Raw genomic sequence first — 19,682 nt, forward strand, 5'->3', positions numbered from 1 at the left:
CTCACCAATGTGATGCTTATTTGCTTGCAAGGCTCTCTCCAAGGTAGCAGACAATTGTTGATAAATCTTATGCACGGCCACCTGGATCTCAATCTGAATATTTCTCTTAGCTGCTCTGATCCCATCCTGAATTGCACATAAATTTTTACTTTTAAGATTAGTAACAAGAAGTTTCAAATTAGTTAAGAGAAATAATAACATTTTATCCTTTATCTATCTTAGGGCCCTATGGCGGTTGTTAATTACTTATTATATCTCAGTATATGAAAGATTTATAGTAAGTCTAGTTTAAAATGCTTGACAATTCTTGATTCTGCATAATTTTTCTCATTCCTCCCCAAACAATTTTCCTCTAAATACAAAAGACATAAACACTTTTTAAAAGAAACTGTAATATATCAGAGAAACCAGGTAAATTAACCAAATCCTAAATGTAAGCTCTTAACAGCTATCTTCCCAAATTCTAATCCTTATCTTAATTTAGATGTAGCTATATCCAATATGACTAAGGATTAAGAAAACTGAGTACACAAAAAATCCAAAAGCACAATAGTACTATGGCTCATCTAATCCCAACTGTACTACTTAAAAACTTGACTAATGATAGATCTTAAAAAGCAATTTTAAAGTCTTTATATTTTTGATCCTCAGACATAAACACTACAAAATTTCATGTTATTAAATTGGTTTTATAAAAAGATAGTTAAGATCTGAACATATTGCAAGGAGTCACCCACCTGATAGTGATGCAATCGGCCACTCTCTCCTTTCACTCCTGCATGTCCAACAGTGCCTAAACCAAAACACCCTGCTAGGAACTGCAGTCTCACAGATGTGAGCAGTGTGGATGACTGAAAGCCTGAACTTGACCTGCTTCCTGCCATGGAGATGCTACCTTTTTCCTCCATCCCAGACAATAGAACAAGGATCTGATGAAGTGCCTCCAAACGAAGCTCCAGGGGAGAAAAAAAAAATTTAGAGTTCATCACTGAATTCAGACACACAAGAATTCTGCATGTCACAGACAATATGTCATTTAGTACAAAGAAAATTCTGTCATTTCTTAGTAACCTACTCTGTTAAGATAAACATTACTCTTTAAAAAAAAAAAAAAAACAAAACCAAGATTTCTCTAAAAACTCCTTAAGCATACTGTAACATAAAAGAGGCTACATAATACAATGGGAAGAATTTTGAGTTTAGTTAAATCTGAGTTTTTTGTTTGTTGCTAGGGATTGAACCTGGGGCTTTATGCACATTAAACACGTGCTGTACTGATGAGCTAAACTTACAGTCCCTGAGGAGTAGATGATAAGAGATACAGCATCAAGGCCAGACTCTCCTATATACTGTGTCATCTTGGAAAAGTCATTTAACTTCTTTAGTCCCAGTTTCTTAAAGTGCAAAATGAGACTAACAGTACCTTATCTAAACTACTCATGAGAAAATATAAAGGTTTCGCTCAAGTGGCAGAACGCCTGCCAAGCAAGCATGAGACCCTGAGTTCAAACCCCAGTGCCACCACCCCACCTCCCCACCCCTGCTCACTAATTTTACAATTCATTAGACCATCTTTACTACAGCAATCATTGCTGCAGAGTTCTAATCTAAACTAGCAATCACTGGTGTGGGAGATCAAATGTGTCAAAAATACAGGCTTGGAGAGTAAGGATCCCTATGGTTACCAGTCAATTTTACCATAGTTTTTAAGAGACAAGAGAAGAGGTATGATTAGAGTATTTTATTCTAAGAGATAATCATTTAAAAATGTGCTTCTATCCAGTATAAATAAAATAGGCTGTTTTAGTTAAGAAAGGAATGTCAAAAGCTCAAGGGATGAAAGGAAAAAGCAAGGAAGAAAAGAAATGAGAAAGTTTTTCCTAGAATTGTACATTCAGTGGTTTGATTTAAGTTTCCAGAGTAAATATTAAAAGACTTACTTCTGCCCTTAACTGCTGCTGTTCCATTGCAATGATGGAAGCCTGGGGACTTGTAGACATACTTTCATCTGGCTCTTTAAAACCTGGGGCATTCCCCACATCTCCACTCACAAAGCTTACAACATTTTCAATCAGTGTGTGAACTCCCAAAGACTTGGTAAGGTCAAAATCAGACTCAAAAGAGTAAGAGGAGTTGTACAACCAATCTCTGCTATGTTTCAGGCGAGCCCAAGAGTCGCTCAGGGATTCCAATTGACTATGCATAGTACCTATACACAAACAAAACAGACATGCATCAATGGCAATCAAGCAGAACATACATTCTGAAACTAGATGCGGGCTAAGAGCTATCATACCACTGGTGAGAAATGGATATTCATGTTTGAATACATGCATGCATTAAGTGAATCTGAGCAAATGCTTTGGTAAAATAACAATAAACAAACAAAACTAGAGCAATGTAAGAAAACAAAGGGAAAGCCCTATTGATGTACCAGTGTCTCTGGAAGCGCTTTAGCAACACACTGCCACAAGAAAAAGAAAGGCAGAAGCTGCTTTCAAAATGCTGAAAACTTAAAAAGGCTCTGCAATACTAAACCTATCATTTGAGAACAAAAAGGAACGAGGCACTTAGGACACTGCTGATAAATCTACTCAAAACAGAACTTTATCTAATTTAACATTATCATTGCAAAGATAAAGACTGCACAAAATGTCTACATAATTGCAATGAACATTACCAAAAAAATAATATAAAAGGGCAAGTAAACTTACACAAAAAGGAGACATAAACATCACCCTTTGGGTTTCATTAATATAAAGAACACTCTATGTCATGTGCATATTTACTGCAGGTTGTGAAACTCCTATATTGAGGAAGCAAAGTTTCAAAACAAGAATATGTGGATTTACTATAAAATGAGACTTATACAAAATTATGAGTGCCATCATAATACCATTGGCTTTGCCAATGGGCATTTTTAAGCTAAAATCTTTATGGACATTAAAATGATTAACAGGTTTGAGTACAAGAGCAACTCTCCCACTCATATGTCAAGATTAGCTTTAAATATAGATACAGATATATACAGAAATAGATATACACATACAACTGTTGCATACCTTTGATTTTAATATTTAAATGAGCTCAGATACATAAGTCTGATTTATAATTCTTGGTTCATGATATAGTCTCATCATTGGTTCATGCATGGCCCACTTTTATATTTATGTATTTATTATAATACCTATGAACATAATAACTGGAAAATTGGTAATAACTTGTATCTGTTTGTTTTTTGAGCCCAACTTTTCCTATCTCCTCCTAAGGTTTTATTATTCTAAAGCCCAGGTTTGTCATTCTCTTACTTTTATTATTGTTGAATTTTGTTTTATATGTACTCTTAAGATGGCTAAGATTTAGTTTTAGTCATTTTTGACTTTCTAAAAAAAGTATCTTTTTTTATATAATCTTTTGAACATACTCTTTTCGTTCAATATAATACTGCTAACATTCATCCAAATTACTAAATGTAGCCATAGTTCATTTGTTTGACTTCTGTATAAGACCCTATCATGTGAATATACAAAATCTATTAGGAATGCATTTTAGATACTTAAAATATATATGATAAAACTTTACTAATTACATTATACCAAATGGAAAAGTTTTGAAAGATGATTACTTAAGCACTCAATGCCCATGCAGAAAAAAAATTTAATATAATATTGAATACACAATCTTATTTTTAATTACTACATTGGTGTCATTTAAATACTGGGATTTTAAAATCAGACAAGAAATTTAACAAGGAATTAATATCATGAAGTAACTATTACATAATCCTAGCAAAATAATTTAGAATGGCAAAGGATACATGGTTTAACTGCCATCCAAGTTTTAGGAAGATTCTTAAAATTAGAAAAACATTTAATCTTCAGTTCTAGTGAACATGAAAAATAACCAATCTGAAAAACTTCCCAAATTGTATATATAGCTGAATGATCTTTCATATAGTATCAAGATAGCAAAAATAAAATGCATAATATATTAAATTTTTAAGAAATTACATAAAGCAGAGACTAATAAAGAAAAAAAGGAATACTCATTTTCCTTAAGCAGCTCAAATCCAGAAGCTATATTAATTGCCTTAACTTACAAATTACAGTTTTGGGCCCATTGTATTAAGCCTGTTTTATTCAATAATATGTTTCAAAACAAAAGGGTTTTTTGTAAATACATTTAAGTTACTTTTGAAAACAAACACCAAGTGTGCAATGTATAGTATTAGAACCGTGGAACCAAAAGACACCTTAAAGAGTATCTAGCTTAATTTCCTCAACTGAGGAAAATGAGGCTCAAACGAATTGATCTGCCAGATTAATAAAATCAATTCTTAATTCTATGGGAGGTAATCTTATAAATTCCTATTATTAGTCAACTCAAAAACTACTAATCCATGGAAATGTCAATTGCTTGGTTTCATAAAGGTTCAAGTATTAATTGTTAATTCACCAATAGTGAATTGCCTTCAGATATGCCAGATATTTTATGGAATCGTTGGTTATGCCCAGAACTAAGTCCTCTGCAATTTAAAGCAGGGCGTCACCAAACCTTTTTCTGTAAAGGGTCAGACAGTATATATTTTAGGCTTTATGAGCCAGAAGGTCTCTGTTTCAACTACTCAACTCTGCTGTTACACTGGAAAAGCAGTACAGATAATACATAAACAAAGGAGTATGGGTGTGCTCCTCATTCACAAAAATAGATGGAAGGTCAGATATGGCCTGTTAGCTGTAACTTGCCAACCTTAAAGGATGAAAATTATTAGGTGTCCGACTCAAAACTTCCTATAAACAGAATATAAAAAAAGGACAGGAAAGACTATACAAAAGCATTAGGATAAATAATAATTTTCACCAAAATACTTAGTCTAACATCAAAAATACCATGAAACATGAAATCTTAAACATATGGAAATGGGAAAGAAAATTTAATCTTTAAAAAAAAAATCACACTAATCTAGCAGTTTTGCTTTTTTCTGTATTGTTTTTATCTCAATATAAGAAATATCATCCGAAAACATGAAAGGCTTCTACAGAGTAAGTGAGACTAAGCCCAATTCTTACTTAATATTAATTCAGAATCATCTACTACTAAAAAAATATAGTCTCACAAGACATTTTTGAAGTTGTTTACTTGTCCTTATAACTTTACTTTTTAAATGGAATTCTCAAAATGAACATGGCAGAGCTGCAATACATACTTTATAAACAATAAAATATGTAGGCAAGCTAAAATAGTAAAAAAAATTAAAACATGCCATCGTGTACTTGCTTGAAGCTCTTCTTTTTTCTGGGGCTCAACTGGCCAAAAAGGAGTAAATACACTACCACATGAGAATCAGAAGACAAAAGGAGAAATTTGATACAGGAGACAACATTTACATTTATTCTTCCTTATAAAATCTAATTTGGAATGCAAAGATAAAATAGCATTTCACCCATATATGTTATTACCATGAAACACACATGTTGATAAATGTTTCCAGTATTATTTAAGAAATAAAACCCTAACATTAAAAAGACTTGGGGGGGTAATCAAACCATACTTTAATAAGATTTAACTAATATTCCAATACTGATTCTTAAATTTTTTTTGATATCTCACAATTTTTCAGTGTTTCAGCTGAAAAATGAAAATTAAAATCAAGTGTGCAAAAAGTTTTTGTCTTTCTGTGAAAAACTATCTCAGTTCTACACAACTATAGCAAATCTTTTAAGTACTTGTCAAAATTCCAAAATACCAACATATTTTGACAAGTTTTATCATGAATTTTGAAAGGCTGAAAATTAAATGAGTTCATATTTATAAAGTGCTTATAAATGCCTGCCACAGAGTAAGCAGTTCATACATCTTTAACAGATATAAATTTCATAATGTCTCTGACATAGCAAGCAAAAGAAACACCTGCTTTATCTGTTTCTTTTTAACATAATTTATGACATATTCTTAGTTTTAAAATTAGCATGTGTGTGTATATATATATATATGTGTGCATCTTGTTTGTTTGCTTGCTTTGATGGGGTCTTGGTACGTTGCCCACATTGGGCTCAAACTCTTAGGCTCAAACAATATCAGACATGCACCTGGCCTAGAATTTAACATTGACGCCTCTGAAATGCTGAGCAGGGTGGTCAAACTAAAGGTTACTTGCTCATATTGCTCTGTTCCTTCTTACCATATTTGCTTCCCTGGATCTTTGTGAAACACTGGAAGCAGGAGTGAGGAGAGAGAAAGAATCATGCTTTAATAGCATGAACCCTAGGATCCCCAATGCCAAACAGTGAGATATAGACAATAAACACTGTCAAGGAATTGTCTTTGGAAGCAATGATAACAGCAACTGAAAATATGCATACAACCATTAAATGTCATTTATACACATATTTAACCTAGGGAAACCTTGTTATCATTCACCTATTCCTCTTATCTGGCTTTTAGTAAGTCAGGACCACTAATATTAATAAACACAAAAGCTGTATAATGGAAAAAAATATGTATTTCCTCCTTAATATTGGAAGGCGGTAAATGAGCATGAGTCCTTGCTTGGCCAGACATTTACCCCTCATGGCTCAAGTCAGAATCAGGATAGCTAACAGTTTGGCCATAAACAGTCTCATACTTGTTAGGTTCATCTGCCCAGCTTTACAGTTTATGTCATCTGGTACATATTGATAATAAGTAAGAAAAAAATAGGGTGGTTTATTTCATCATTTTAAAACAAAACAAATAAAACCATACTGTATAGTCAAAGAGTAATCACTACATACACAAGATTTTTTTAAAAAATTCCTTCCTAACTAGTTTAGGAAGTTTCAAAATAATTTCCTAAATCTATTTTCGATGTTAACTTTTTTGAAGGCATCTATTACAATAAGATAAAAAGTTATAAAGTGTACATTTGCACTGTTTAATCTATCAACTCCAGGATTCTATGGAATTGAAAAGGAACTATTTTTGCTAATCTTCCTAAAATTAAAACTCTTTTACTTTCTAGTCACCTGTCCTTAGGAACAAAAATGCCAGCTAAAAATTTCCCTAGGAACAGTAAGTGGAATGATTACTATAATAAACTGGTATCATATTAAGTGATATGAGGAAAAGTTATAGTTTATCTCCAAATGGGTAGTTAAAAGAAAAAGAAAAAAACTTTTCCCATGAGTTCCTCAATTTCCTTTCTGCTTTCAAGAAAAAATAAAGCTAAATTCCAGTAAGTTTACAGGTGCTGTTATTACCTTTAGCATTTTGAAGAAGATGATCTGTGCATAAACAAAATTAGGATTAATGGCGTAATTCATTTATATTTGTTTAGAACTTAATTATAGGAAATTTACATCTAATTTAAGGGTAACTGCTTAAAAATATGAATACATAGCAATTCTAGTATGTACATTTAAGACATCACATTCATTGCTCCTAAGTAACTTAGATTCAAATTATAGACTACTCTTAATTCAAGATAAAGATGCCCTGAGCCCAGTGTCTCATGCCTTTAATTCCAGTTATCAAGAATTCAAATAAATATTAATAAGACAAAAAACTAAATTAAAATTTAAAAAGACAGAGAGATCAGGAGGATATGGGTTCAAGGCCAATCTGGACAAAAAGTTAGCTAGACCCCATCTCAACCAAAAGCTAGGCATGGTGGCACCATCTGTCAGCCCAACTAGGCAGGAAGCATAAACAGGATGATCTTGATCCAGGGCAGCCCAGGCAAAAATACAAGGCCCTGTCCCCAAAATAACTAAAGCCAAGATAGCCGAGGTTATGGCTCAAATGGTACACCAACTGCTTAGCAAGTGCAACGCCCTGAGTTCAACACACACACACACACACCCTGGTACCACGAAAAAAGACACTTCATTCAAAAGCTATTACTTTGCTACGGGCTAATATTGTTAACAGGGATTAAATCTCAATTTTATATTTCTATAAGCATTATAGAGATTTGAGAGAAGCCAATGAACTCTCACTTATAAATATAAATATGATTAATATATTAGGAAGCTCTTAAACAGTAAGTTAGATCCCTATGCTACCCAGCAAGTCTGCTGCCATTTTCTCTTTAGCATCAAATTATATGCACTTATTAATATAACATGGAACTTTTTTTTTTTTGGTGGTGGTGGTGGTACTATAGGTTGAACTCAGCACCATGCTTAGGTTAGGCAGGCACTCTATCACTTGAGCCACACCCCCAGCTCTTTTTGTTTTAGGTATTTTTCATACAGGGTCTCACTTTATGCCCAGACCAGCCTGGACCATGATTCCCTATTTATGCCTCCTGCACAGCTGGGATTAGAGGCTTGAGCCTTGGCCTACATAGAAGTTTTAGCAACAATATTCACCTAACCTAAACAAAATTAGAAAAGTAAACAGTTTCCAAAAATGTAATTTCTAAAGCAAGAGAACTGTCAATTTTCAAAAAATAATAAAATAATGCAATGCATACTGCACATTATATTATAGTATCACTTAATTTCTTTGACATCACAAATTCCTTTGTAATCTACTTTTAGAATCCCAGCACCTTTGATGTTACAATCTCAAAAGATCTCTCAAAAAAGCATCAGCACTGGTCCTTATAGCTCCTATATTTCAGAAAAATCATGAAAATCATTATCTGTATTTTCTAGTTGTAATTAAATGATAAAATATTGCCAAATTTTAGTCTACAGAGTAACATTTTTTTCTTCTGAATTATATACACAGAAATGGAAAAATTGTACATGCATTTCTTTCCCTCATTCCTTTGGTTTTCTTTCATTTCTCTCTCTCTCTCTCTCTCTCTCTCTCTCTCTCTCTCTCTCTCTCTCTGCCATAAAGGAATAAATCTAATATTCTGCCAAGGAAGCTATCAAAAGAAGAATTTCATTTTGGAAAGGAAAAGATTTTATTATCATGGAAAAAAATTTCTTCACAAGCTTTTTAGAAAATTGCCACTAGTGGCATTTCACATTTTCACAACCACAGTATAAATGGTTTTAAATAAAAGTGTTAGTTAAAACACAATAATATTTCAGAGACTTTTTAGTTATATTTGGATTCATATTACTAAAATTATTGCTCTTTTCCTCCATTTGCATATATGACTTAACTGACACTAAAAGTTTTTAACAAGACTCTTGATAACACTATAAACTTGTTCCTATGGAAAAGGTGTTTTTAAAAACATCAGTTCATGTACTATATGCCAAAAGGAAAAAAAAAAAAAAACTAGAAACTTTCTGTTTGAAAGTATTTATACATGTGTGCAGGAGGTGAATGGAGCAAAGAGAAGTTCTGCCTGCAACACCATTTAAACTACCGTAACGCCTGTCAGTGAGCTAAAAATATGGAAAATTATGAACATAATTCCCATAATGGAATGCACTGTTTCTGGAATTCCACAGGACTTTAAAAAATGCACTTTTATAAAACACATGAAAATGAAAAGAATTAACTCCTAAACATTCACGGATTTTAAAAGGGTATATATTTTAAAGAAAATTATCTTCCTTTTAATCCTCCTGATAAAATGATTCTGATAAAATTATTTTCAGTAATTACATTTCAATGACAATCAGATCTAAATATATCAGATCTACATAGAAAAAGCTACTTAATTTAACCAGATGTTTAATACTTTCTTAACACTTACCTCTCTTTCTATGAGATGATGCCAAATCTAAGTCAACATTTCGTCTGCCACTCTGTTAAAAGTAAAAAATAAAGTTTAGCTGAAAAGAATTTTAGCATTAACACGTAATAAAGTACTAGTATAAAAAGTAATCAATATAGTTACAGCAATGTCATACTTACTCATCAATAAATTCAGACTGATACTAAAATGTTTCTAACTACACAATGAAAAAACCTAAGAAAGCCCCAGCATATAACTTTGGACATACTCAAACAGAAAGTCAAAGTGCACATTAATTAACACAATAAAGTGCAGAAGTTTTTCTTTATAGTTACCTTTTCTTTTTTGGAACCTTTGTCTTTCATTTTCCAGTCACAGTACGATCTTATCAATACTCTCTAAATACCTAAAGCCCCTGGAGCAAAGTGTCATTTTCCAAAATTACTACTTTTTTGTCCATTCTCATTTTCCTTTCTTTCCAAAACTTATACTACTTTGGCTTAGTCTTTAGAGAAGATAATCTCTAATAACACAGTACTATGCATCTAGCTGTACATTTTAAAAGACTTTAATATGACTTTTTAAACCTCTTAAAATACAGAAACCTCACATTGGTGAAACTATAGCCAGCTTAATCAGATAATGAAGGCCTTCAGGAAGAACAGAGTATATTTGTGTGTGCCTGGTGTTCATGTCCATGTGTATAGCTGATCAAAAATAAACCATATACAACTTAAGTATGCATTTGACATTCTGCTCCTAGCAATTTCAATTGTTTTCTATCACCCAATTGAAAAAGTTAGTGCCAAAGAAGTAAGGCTGCAGAAGTGATAAAACAGATTTATTTGGGAAATACCACTGTAGAAATATCTCTACTTGTCACACATACAGATCCAATAACTACATGTAGATAAACATATTTTGTCTTATTACCCACCCATCCACATGTACATCAACAGAAATAGGTATATTGTCAGGCCACTTATTTTCATCTCTGGGCTTTTTTTAGCCCTAATTCATTCACCAGTTTTTATATGCCAACTAACATCTTTTGAGATGTGAAGAAGATAGGTAATAGATTAGACATATAGTAAGAAATATTAATAAGAACGACAATTGTCAAGTTGGGTGTGGTGGTGCATACTTGTAATCCAGCACTCTGGGGGTTCAGGAGGAAATGTAAGTTTGAGATCAGCCTAAGCTACATAGTCAACTCAAGGACAGTCTGAGCTACACAGAAACCCTATCTCCAAATAAATAAATAAAGTAAAAAGAATGATAGCTGTCAATCAAGCAAGAAATTCTCTATTCACTCATAAGAGACAAAAAAAAGCAGATAATTCATGATATATTTTATGAAAGAAGGTTAAAACAAAGATTTAGCATTGAACTGGTTACTTTCAGTCACTTTAAAAAAGCATTTCACTCACTAACAATTCAGACTACATAAGGCACTACTAGACATCAAAGATAAAAACAACAGGCTACAGGGCCAGAGATGGTTGTGCATGCCTATAATCCCATTTACTCTAGAGAGAGAAACAGAATGATCAACAGGTGAGGCCAGCCCAAGCAAAGTTAGTGTTAGACCCTAACTCCAAAACAAACTAAAAGGATTGAGGGCATGGTTCAGTGGCAGAGCACTTGCCTAGGTAGCTTGAGGCCCTCAGTTCAGTCCCTGAAAAAGAATGAACAGAGGATGTAGCTCACTGGCAGACAGTTTGCCTAGCATGTAGGCAGCCTGGGTTTGATCCCCAGCACTGGTTTTTGTTGTTGTTGTTGTTTGTTTTAAAAAGCACAAAGATAAGAATAATAGCCACCATGCCAGGCTTGTTTTTCAGACAGGTCTAGCTAACTTTTGCCTGGTTGGCCTCCAACCACCTCAAATTGCAATCCTCTTACCTCCACTTCCCAGTAGCTGGGATTACAGGTGTAATCTCACAGTCAGCTAAGAATGATAATCATAAGCAACCTCATACACTATGGAAAGGTAACATGTACCACCACACCCAGTTCTCTTTTTAAATTTTGCAAAAACTAAATGAACAAAAAAACATAAATGAACATAATCTTGACAATTAAGTCGGTTTATTTTCCCTTCATTGATTTCTCTTCCTCATTTATAAATTTTCAGAAAAAAATTTTGTTTGGCCTTATTGAGATTTTGAACTTGTGGCCTCATGCTGGCTAGGTCGTGCTTTACTATTTGATCCATGCCTCCAACCCTTTTTTACTTTACTTATTTTTCAAATAGGGTCTTCCAGTTTTTTGTTTTTGTTTTTGGCTCATGCTGGCCCAGACTAGAATCCTCCTACTTATGCCCCCCACACAGCTAGAATTACAGATGTGCACCACCATGCCCAGTTTATTGATTGAGATAGGGTCTCGATGACTTTTGCTGGGGCTGGCCTCAACCCATAATCCTCCCCATCTCTGCATCCTTAGCAGCTAGAATTACAAGTGTATGCCATTAGCCCAAAATGTTTTAAATTGTGTTACCAAATGTGTTTTTCACAACAATGCAGTTGAGGCAAGTATAACAGGTAGCAGTACTCCCCCTTTCAAAGACAAACTATGTTACATGTCTAATCCAGGCCAAAGTCCAGGGTGAGTCTCAAGCCTATTTTAAATCAGATTTCATTGTTTGCTTCCAAAACACATACTACTTTAACTATCCTCATTTTCTATCTTTTCATTTCAGTTGAGATAAATTATCAATCATTTACAATATGTAAAGAGCACTGTGTATGATTTATTTTTTTTCTTTTATTATTCATATGTGCATACAAGGCTTGGTTCATTTCTCCACCCTGCCCCCACCCCCTCCCTTACCACCCACTCCGCCCCCTCCCTCTCCCCCCCCTCAATACCCAGCAGAAACTATTTTGCCCTTATTTCTAATTTTGTTGGGCATTTAGAAAAAGCATTTAAAAAGTTAGACTTTCTAGGTTTATTGAGAAGGTGTACTAATAAAACATTTAAAAATCTAACATGAGAAAAATTGTTAGTGGTTTACTAGAGGTTCTAAACACTCATGGAAATAATAGGAAGAGTCACTGTGAGTAAAGGAATCTTTGAAGGCTTTCTGGAAGGGGTGATATTTTAGCCCATCCTTAAGGGAGAGGCAAGACTTCAAGAAGCAAGCCTAAAAGACATTTAAGGCCAACAATGCCTGAGCAGAGAGGCTCAAAGAGGCATTTGAGGTATGACAGATGGACTACTATGGCCAAAAATGCAGACTTCTGCAAGCAGAAACTGGCTCCCAAAGCAGGCAAGTAACATTTCCCAGAATCTCTGATTTTCAGATAGGCAGTGCAGAGTCACTGAGAGTTTTTGTATAGGATGGTATCACAACCAGCAGATCTTTTAGATGTGCCTTTTCAAGAGTTCTGAACTTTGAGAGCATTGTCTAAGGAGAGAAACTAGAAAAAAAATAGATCAGTTTGAGAACTCTTATTTCTGGCAAAGGCAAAAGACCTGAACTAAAAAGAAAAGACTTAATGGACACAGAAATTCTACCCTCAAACTACATCTTTATTAATATACTTAAAGACCGTTTTCTGAATATCTGCTATATGCCAGGAACTGCTATAGGTGGTAGGGAATCAGCAGTGAGTAAATAAAATTCCTGCCATTTGAGATCTTATACCCTAGTGTAGCCTAACAGAAACTGATCAATGCATAAAAGAAAAAGTAAATTATAGGTGCTATGGGAAATAGAGCAAGACAAGGGAGAACAGGGAGTATGTGAAAAGAAGGGAAAACTACATCTTAAATAGAGGGGTGAGGGTAGGCTTTACTGAAAAAGTAACATTGAAATGAAGACTTAAAGAAACCAAAGGAATTATCCAGGCAGAGACACAGAATTTAAGTCAGAAGAAATAGCCAAGTAAGGGTCCAAAGGGGAACTTGTGTACAGTATATTTACAGAGTGGCCAAGAATTCAGGGTGACAGAAGGAGAGTCACCAAAAAGCAGAGTAGCCAAATCATGTGGAGTCTTATAGAACGCTATAAGGACTTAGGCTATTATTCTGAAAAAAACTGAAGTCACTGCAGGATTCTGAGAAGAGAAGTGGGGGACATGATCTACACTTTAAAATAATCACAGGGCTGGGAGACTAGATGATGAGATTGACCAGATTGGAAAAATAAGTGAACAGAGGAACATCACCAGACTACAGAACTGGGAGCATGAAGTGGGAACATAAGAGATATAATGGAGATGAAAAATAAAAGCATCATAATATAATAAAACTTTCCTTTTTTTCTTTATTCATTTATTCATATGTGCATACATTGTTTGGGCCATTTCTTAATGAAATTTCCTTAAAGATACTGTTGAATTTTTCCAAGATGAGGAATCTTTTATGTTTTGAAATTTAAATAGCTTTGTATTTATGTGGTATTTTATACCTTTCAGAAATATTTTTATATCCCTTATCTTAATTTACAAAATAGAAGAATTTCAGAACTAACACTAGCGCATACAGATCACTTAGTTAAAAAAAATTACTATTAGAGCTGTCACATGACACAGCCAAAAATCTCACACCTTCAGGACCAGAAGCCAAGTCTGGCATACATTGCCTTCTTGTGGTCTGGGGATCAAATCCTGGGTCTTATGCATGCTAGGGAAGCACTTTACCCCATCTCTGACATATTGTCATATATATAGCAGACACTAGTATCTTCATGTCATTAAAGCCCAGAGAGGTCAACGTACCTAGAAATCACACATAAGGCAAAATAACAGGCAAAAAGGAAATCCAACTATCAATTGCATGTTCAAAGTTCCTTGAATATAAGCTATTTTTAAATATTTTTCACTCTATATTTATTTTACCAGTCACCTTATAGCACATTGTTACCTTACTTCCTACTTCTAATCTAAATCAGCATCTTACTTGACAGATTTTTACCCTAATCACCTTTTATGGCAGGCAACAGAGATGTACTAAAAGACTTTAAGTAGAAGAGATATAAACAGATTTTCATTTGAGACATATTCTTCTAGCGAAATGTGGAAGATGAGCACAAGACAAGAGGTAAGCAACCATTTTTGGAGATTCTTGCACATGTGCAGACAAAAGAAAAGGAAAGGTTTGAAAAACAGGAGTCATAGGAGAGATGGAGAGGATACTGTTGGAAATATTAAGGGTTAAATTTTCAAGATGACTAATTGGATTAGGGAGAGAGTATGAAGAAAACAGGAGATAAGAAAACAAAGAATTAACAATGATCCCAGGTTTCCAGCCTAGGTAATAAATAGTACCTTCTAAAATAGGGAATATGAGAGAAGAAAGTTCGGGAGAAAGATGAATTCACTTTTAGATAGGGGAGGATTGGAAGATCAGGACACATTCAGTGGAATGTCCTTTCAGGAGTCAGGTACATAAAGCTGGAGCTTAGAAAGAAGTCAGAGATAAAGATAAAAATCATTAACACATATGTTATAAATATTCATGCAATATAGTTATCTTATTTCTTTTAAAGGGATTTTTTTTTTTAAAAAAAGTTTTGTATGTCCAAACAAACATAAATTACTTTAACCAAAGCCTTATATACCTACGCCATGAAAACAAAAATGCTTCTGTAATGAATCTAGGTATACCTACCAATACGTAACCCTCTTCATCTGATTCAGGTTGAGACAAATCAGATTCACTCCTCGATTTGATTAGTCTATAATTTGGACTTGCATGGATTAGCCGGCTCTCTGCAGTAAGACTTTCACTCCTGTTGCACATGCACAAAGAGAAGTTTTTTGATTTGGGACTATTAGTGGACCTGGTAGCATAGAGATAATACTTGCACAGTGAAAATTAATTATATCTGTCCAAGAGAAATCTTGTCTAATTAAGGCATAAAGACCTTTTCAATTATATCAAAATAATCTTAGACCACTGAAGTACAAAAAGATGCAAATAATTTATGTTTTTTAGCTTCTGTTGTTCACTGTTTTATGTTACTTTAAATTCATCCTAGTCAAAAGAGAGAGAGAGAGAAAGAAAGAAAGGAAAGAAATAGAGAGTGAGAAAGAAAGGAAAGAAAGAGAGAAAGAAAAGAAAGAAGGAATGAAGGAAGGGTACTTGGAAGGCTTGGGAGGATTGTGGGTTCAAGGCCAGTCCTGGGAAATAGTTCAACAAACTCCCATCTCTAAAATAACCAGAGCAAAATGGAATGGAGGTGTAGCTCAAGGGGTAGAGTGCTTTCCTTGCAAGTATGAAGCCCTAAGTTCAAATCCCAGTCCTACCAAAGAAAAGAGGGATGGAGGGAACCATCAGGGAAAACTAGAAATTTCCCTCTAAGCATCACTTTAATGACATCTAATAAATTTTGATATATTGTGAAAAAAAATAAAAATAAAAAATAAAAATAAACTCATCCTAGTCAATTTCTTGCTCTGTGTCTTTGTTAATTTCAGAACACTGTAACTTTCTGAGAATAAACCATTTCAATACAAAGAGAAGAGGGTAAATTTTTAAGTTTCCAGTTAGGCTCACCTGGTCATAAGTCCACCCCCTTCAGAGGCACTTGTAGAAGGCTGTTGCAACTGTCCTTCTTCCCTTCGCTTCTGAAGCTCATCAATCACTGGACTTACTCCTAATATTAACAGGGCACATCGGTGGATCACGGAGTTGCAAGCAGCAGTATACACATCCTGACCCTCGGGAAGGTCTGTGCTGACCCTTCGCTCTTGCTGAGACTGTGGAGGTGGATCATCAGCTCGAGCCCCAGACCCTGCCCCACTGTTCATTCTATCTCGGTCTCGGCTACGAGCTACTTCACGAGCTGAGAGGAAACATTGAAAGATTTCTGTAACACGCAACACAAAAACAAGGTCTTAACACATGGGGAGAGAAGAGCAAAGAAAATATAATAAAAATAGTCAAAAAGTTTGACCAAAAACTTACTGAAAGGGGGAAAAATTATTTTTAGACATTAAATACACAATATAGTAGCTTAAAGTTATATCAAAATGTATCAAAATATTATACTTTTCATAAAAATTATAATAGGAAATATTCATATGTCTATATAAATTCTGTTTAGCTGATTCTATTTTGAAGGCATTAAGAACAGGCCATCTTAAAATATGCCAAACCGACACACTATTTCAAGCTAGAATTACTTGAGGAACTGTAACTTTAGAAGAGGCCATTTGGCCTGTCTTTCGTACATGAGACAAGCCACGTAGCTTCTTTGGGAAAGGATCCCCTTCACATACCAAGGCTGGAAACAGCCCTGATCATCAGAGACTTGTAACTGGGGCTGTAATGAATCTGAATAAGTAAAATCATTTAAGTAACCCTTATCTTCACTTGCTTCTACAACCCCCCCATCCAATATATCTTTTGGAAACATTCCTAAAATGTATTTCCCTAGTCCAGATATCCATTTATACTATCATTCCTTTACAATTGTATTGCTCTTTATTTATGAATTATAAAAGCATCAAGGTAAGGTCATTTCTTCAGGCTTCTTCTCTTCTTCTACATGTACATGTAAAATTAATAAAACTTGTGTACTTTTCTTATTAGCTCTAGTATTAATTTGATTCCTAGATCCAACCAAAGAGAGGCAGAAACTGAAGAGTGGTAGAGTGGATCTCACTTTCCCCTACAACTTCAAATCTTACTAATGAGTTAGAACAGTGGTTCTAGTGTATTCCCAGACCAGCAGCAGCAACAGCAGTGGCAGCAGTAGCTGGGCACTTGTTAGCAGTGCAAATATCAGGCCCATCCCATACCTCTGAATTAGAAACTCTAGGCATATAGGCTAGAAATCTGTTTTAACAAGCCTTCCAGGTGATTTTAAAAACCACTAAACCTTATGAAGCAATAGGTTAGATAAAAATAACTTTATTAAATGTTTGTGACCTTATGAAAAATGTCAGGTTATAAAGAAAATGGACAAAATTTAAGTAATACTACATATAATGAACAAACCCTTCTCTCCTTCTAAAGTCTATATAATTCTAATATACAGACTTTACTATATCTTAAACATATTAAATAAATGCATGCACCTGAGGTCTTTGCAAAAACAGAATCTGGGTATGATCCATAGGCAAGATTACCTCTGCAGTCAGAGGCATCATCAAAAAGGTCCATTTGATGCCAGCACTTCCCCAATTCACAAGTAGAAAACACTACTGTAGTTAGCAAGGATCTGAGGCTATCTAATGCTATAGTAGTAGATATTTCACAATGGCTAAAGAATTTTTTGCTCACATTTAGAGTAAAGATAGAATTCCTAATGGGGAACCCAGGCAGAAAAGTTGGTAAAATACTAGATTCAGCTGTCAATATGGAAATAAAAACTTTTAAATAGGATCTGTGTATTTATGTAATTATTATAATATTTTCATGATATTGTTAAACGTCCTTTACTTCTATAAAATCAAAGCAACAAACATTCTCAAGAGTCCAGAAGTAGAAATCAGTGACAGTAGTTCACATAAAAGTAATATAATTTCAACAGTCCTGGTTCTAATTCGAGATGCTACTAACAATGGTCCAACACACATAATTTTGCCTCCTTAAACCTCAGCTCATCCATTTTACAATGGAATAAAACTAGAACTTACCTCATGAGACTGTCATGAAAATTATGAATCAATCAATTGACTCAGTGCCCAATGTATAACTGGTGCCCAAACATTATAGCTACTGTTTATAGTATTTTATTATAGTACAATAAAATTTTTTACTCCCCAAACGATTGTGCTTTATTTTACTGTAATTGAAAGCTATACTTTGTTACTGTGTTATCTATCCTCTTTGGTCTTTGTGTCCAGGAATTTTTAAAGTAAGCTTTCACTTTCAACCGTAAAAGTTCCCTCAGCCTAGGTTTCTAAATCAATTATTCCTCCTTACTGTCTTCACAGTCTTTTTCTCCATCTGGACCTTATCTTTTTCTTCTTATTTAAATGATTTTTAGTCTTGTTTTGAGAAATCTCAAAATTATTTTTAGTAGGATGTAGAATACAGATAAATTAACAATAAAAAAAAGTCAAGTTGATTGATTTATACAGTCTCAACACCAAATGCATAGCTGGCCATGTTTTAAGCTATAGATTGAAAATATACTTTGACTTCAAATAGTCAAATAACTCAAAAGATACTAATAAATGTTTTTTAAGGCTTTGTTCTTTCTCTTTAAACATATAAATAATTACCTTTAAAAAATATCTGGAGCCTTGGAATATAAAAGTATGAAAAGTTTCATTCACCCACTCAATGGTATTCTTACACCATTGCTCGTCTTACCATTGCTGTCATCTCCTGCTCCCTACTAAAATAGCAGTGTAGTTGAAACTTGTAATTTTAATTTGGCTCTGCTAAAGGGCTCTCTTCCTCATACATAGAGGTCTGCAAGGCTGATGGACAACTTGATTCCCCCAGAGAAGTATTTTGAATGATACTACTCAATAAGGGCTGATAGAATGGCTCAAGTGGTAGAACACCTGTATTGCAAGCACAAGGACCTGAGTTTAAATCCCAGTACCAAAAAGAAAAAAAAAAAAACAAACCTCAATAACAAGGGTGTCATTTCATGTACAAGGCTCATAGAACAGCATGCCTGCTTCCACAACTTTTCAGACCACAACATGCAATACAAAAGCATTAGAATAGCACTAGCACAGTTGTGGCACTGAAATGTTGGCTAACACAAATTTAGATCACCAGTATGATGTCAGATTCTTTTAGAAAAACTATGCAAATGCTTTCCCTTTCTCTTTCAAGTCAGTTTTCCCATGAAAAAGAACGTCATGGTGTTTATTTCTAAAGAAAGAAAGATGTACTTACTGCCAGCTGTCATCACTTCATGTTCCCGTTCCTCCTCCTCATCCTCTGGCTCTGGATGCCCCTCTTCCCTGTCTCTCTCAGCCTGTTCCTCCATTTCCGCTTCTTCATCAATGGTTCGGGTAAATGAACGCTCCTGAGAATCAGCATCTGCAGAGTCTTGGTTGTCTGGGATCTTACAGAAATTATCAGAAACTACAATGAATATATTTTTCAAAAATTTCAAAACTTTCATAAAACCTTAACT

The 19,682-nt window shown here is 34.3% G+C and overlaps 1 protein-coding gene across 14 annotated transcripts in view; it reads right to left on the reverse strand.

The window, feature by feature from the left end:
* Herc1 (HECT and RLD domain containing E3 ubiquitin protein ligase family member 1) overlaps positions 1 to 19,682 on the reverse strand; it is a 218,121-nt gene that overhangs the window by 85,179 nt on the left and 113,260 nt on the right. For 7 of the 14 annotated variants that reach the window (XR_012445504.1, XM_074066147.1, XM_074066148.1 and 4 more), the window contains exons 22-30: positions 19,439 to 19,610; positions 16,130 to 16,469; positions 15,242 to 15,362; positions 9,644 to 9,695; positions 7,239 to 7,262; positions 5,264 to 5,329; positions 1,941 to 2,209; positions 738 to 953; positions 6 to 126 (exon numbers count right to left, since the gene is read on the reverse strand). Coding sequence is in view for 13 of the 14 variants with exons in the window: in XM_074066147.1 (XP_073922248.1) it covers positions 6 to 126; positions 738 to 953; positions 1,941 to 2,209; positions 5,264 to 5,329; positions 7,239 to 7,262; positions 9,644 to 9,695; positions 15,242 to 15,362; positions 16,130 to 16,469; positions 19,439 to 19,610 (1,381 nt within the window). In the remaining variant the exon portion in view is untranslated. The remainder of the gene's footprint in view (positions 1 to 5; positions 127 to 737; positions 954 to 1,940; positions 2,210 to 5,263; positions 5,330 to 7,238; positions 7,263 to 9,643; positions 9,696 to 15,241; positions 15,363 to 16,129; positions 16,470 to 19,438; positions 19,611 to 19,682) is intronic. The other 7 variants (XM_074066158.1, XM_074066157.1, XM_074066154.1 and 4 more) reach the window with 6 other exon arrangements.

The sequence above is a fragment of the Castor canadensis genome, chromosome 2, assembly GCF_047511655.1.
Source record: "Castor canadensis chromosome 2, mCasCan1.hap1v2, whole genome shotgun sequence".
NCBI classification, from domain to species: Eukaryota; Metazoa; Chordata; class Mammalia; order Rodentia; family Castoridae; genus Castor; species Castor canadensis.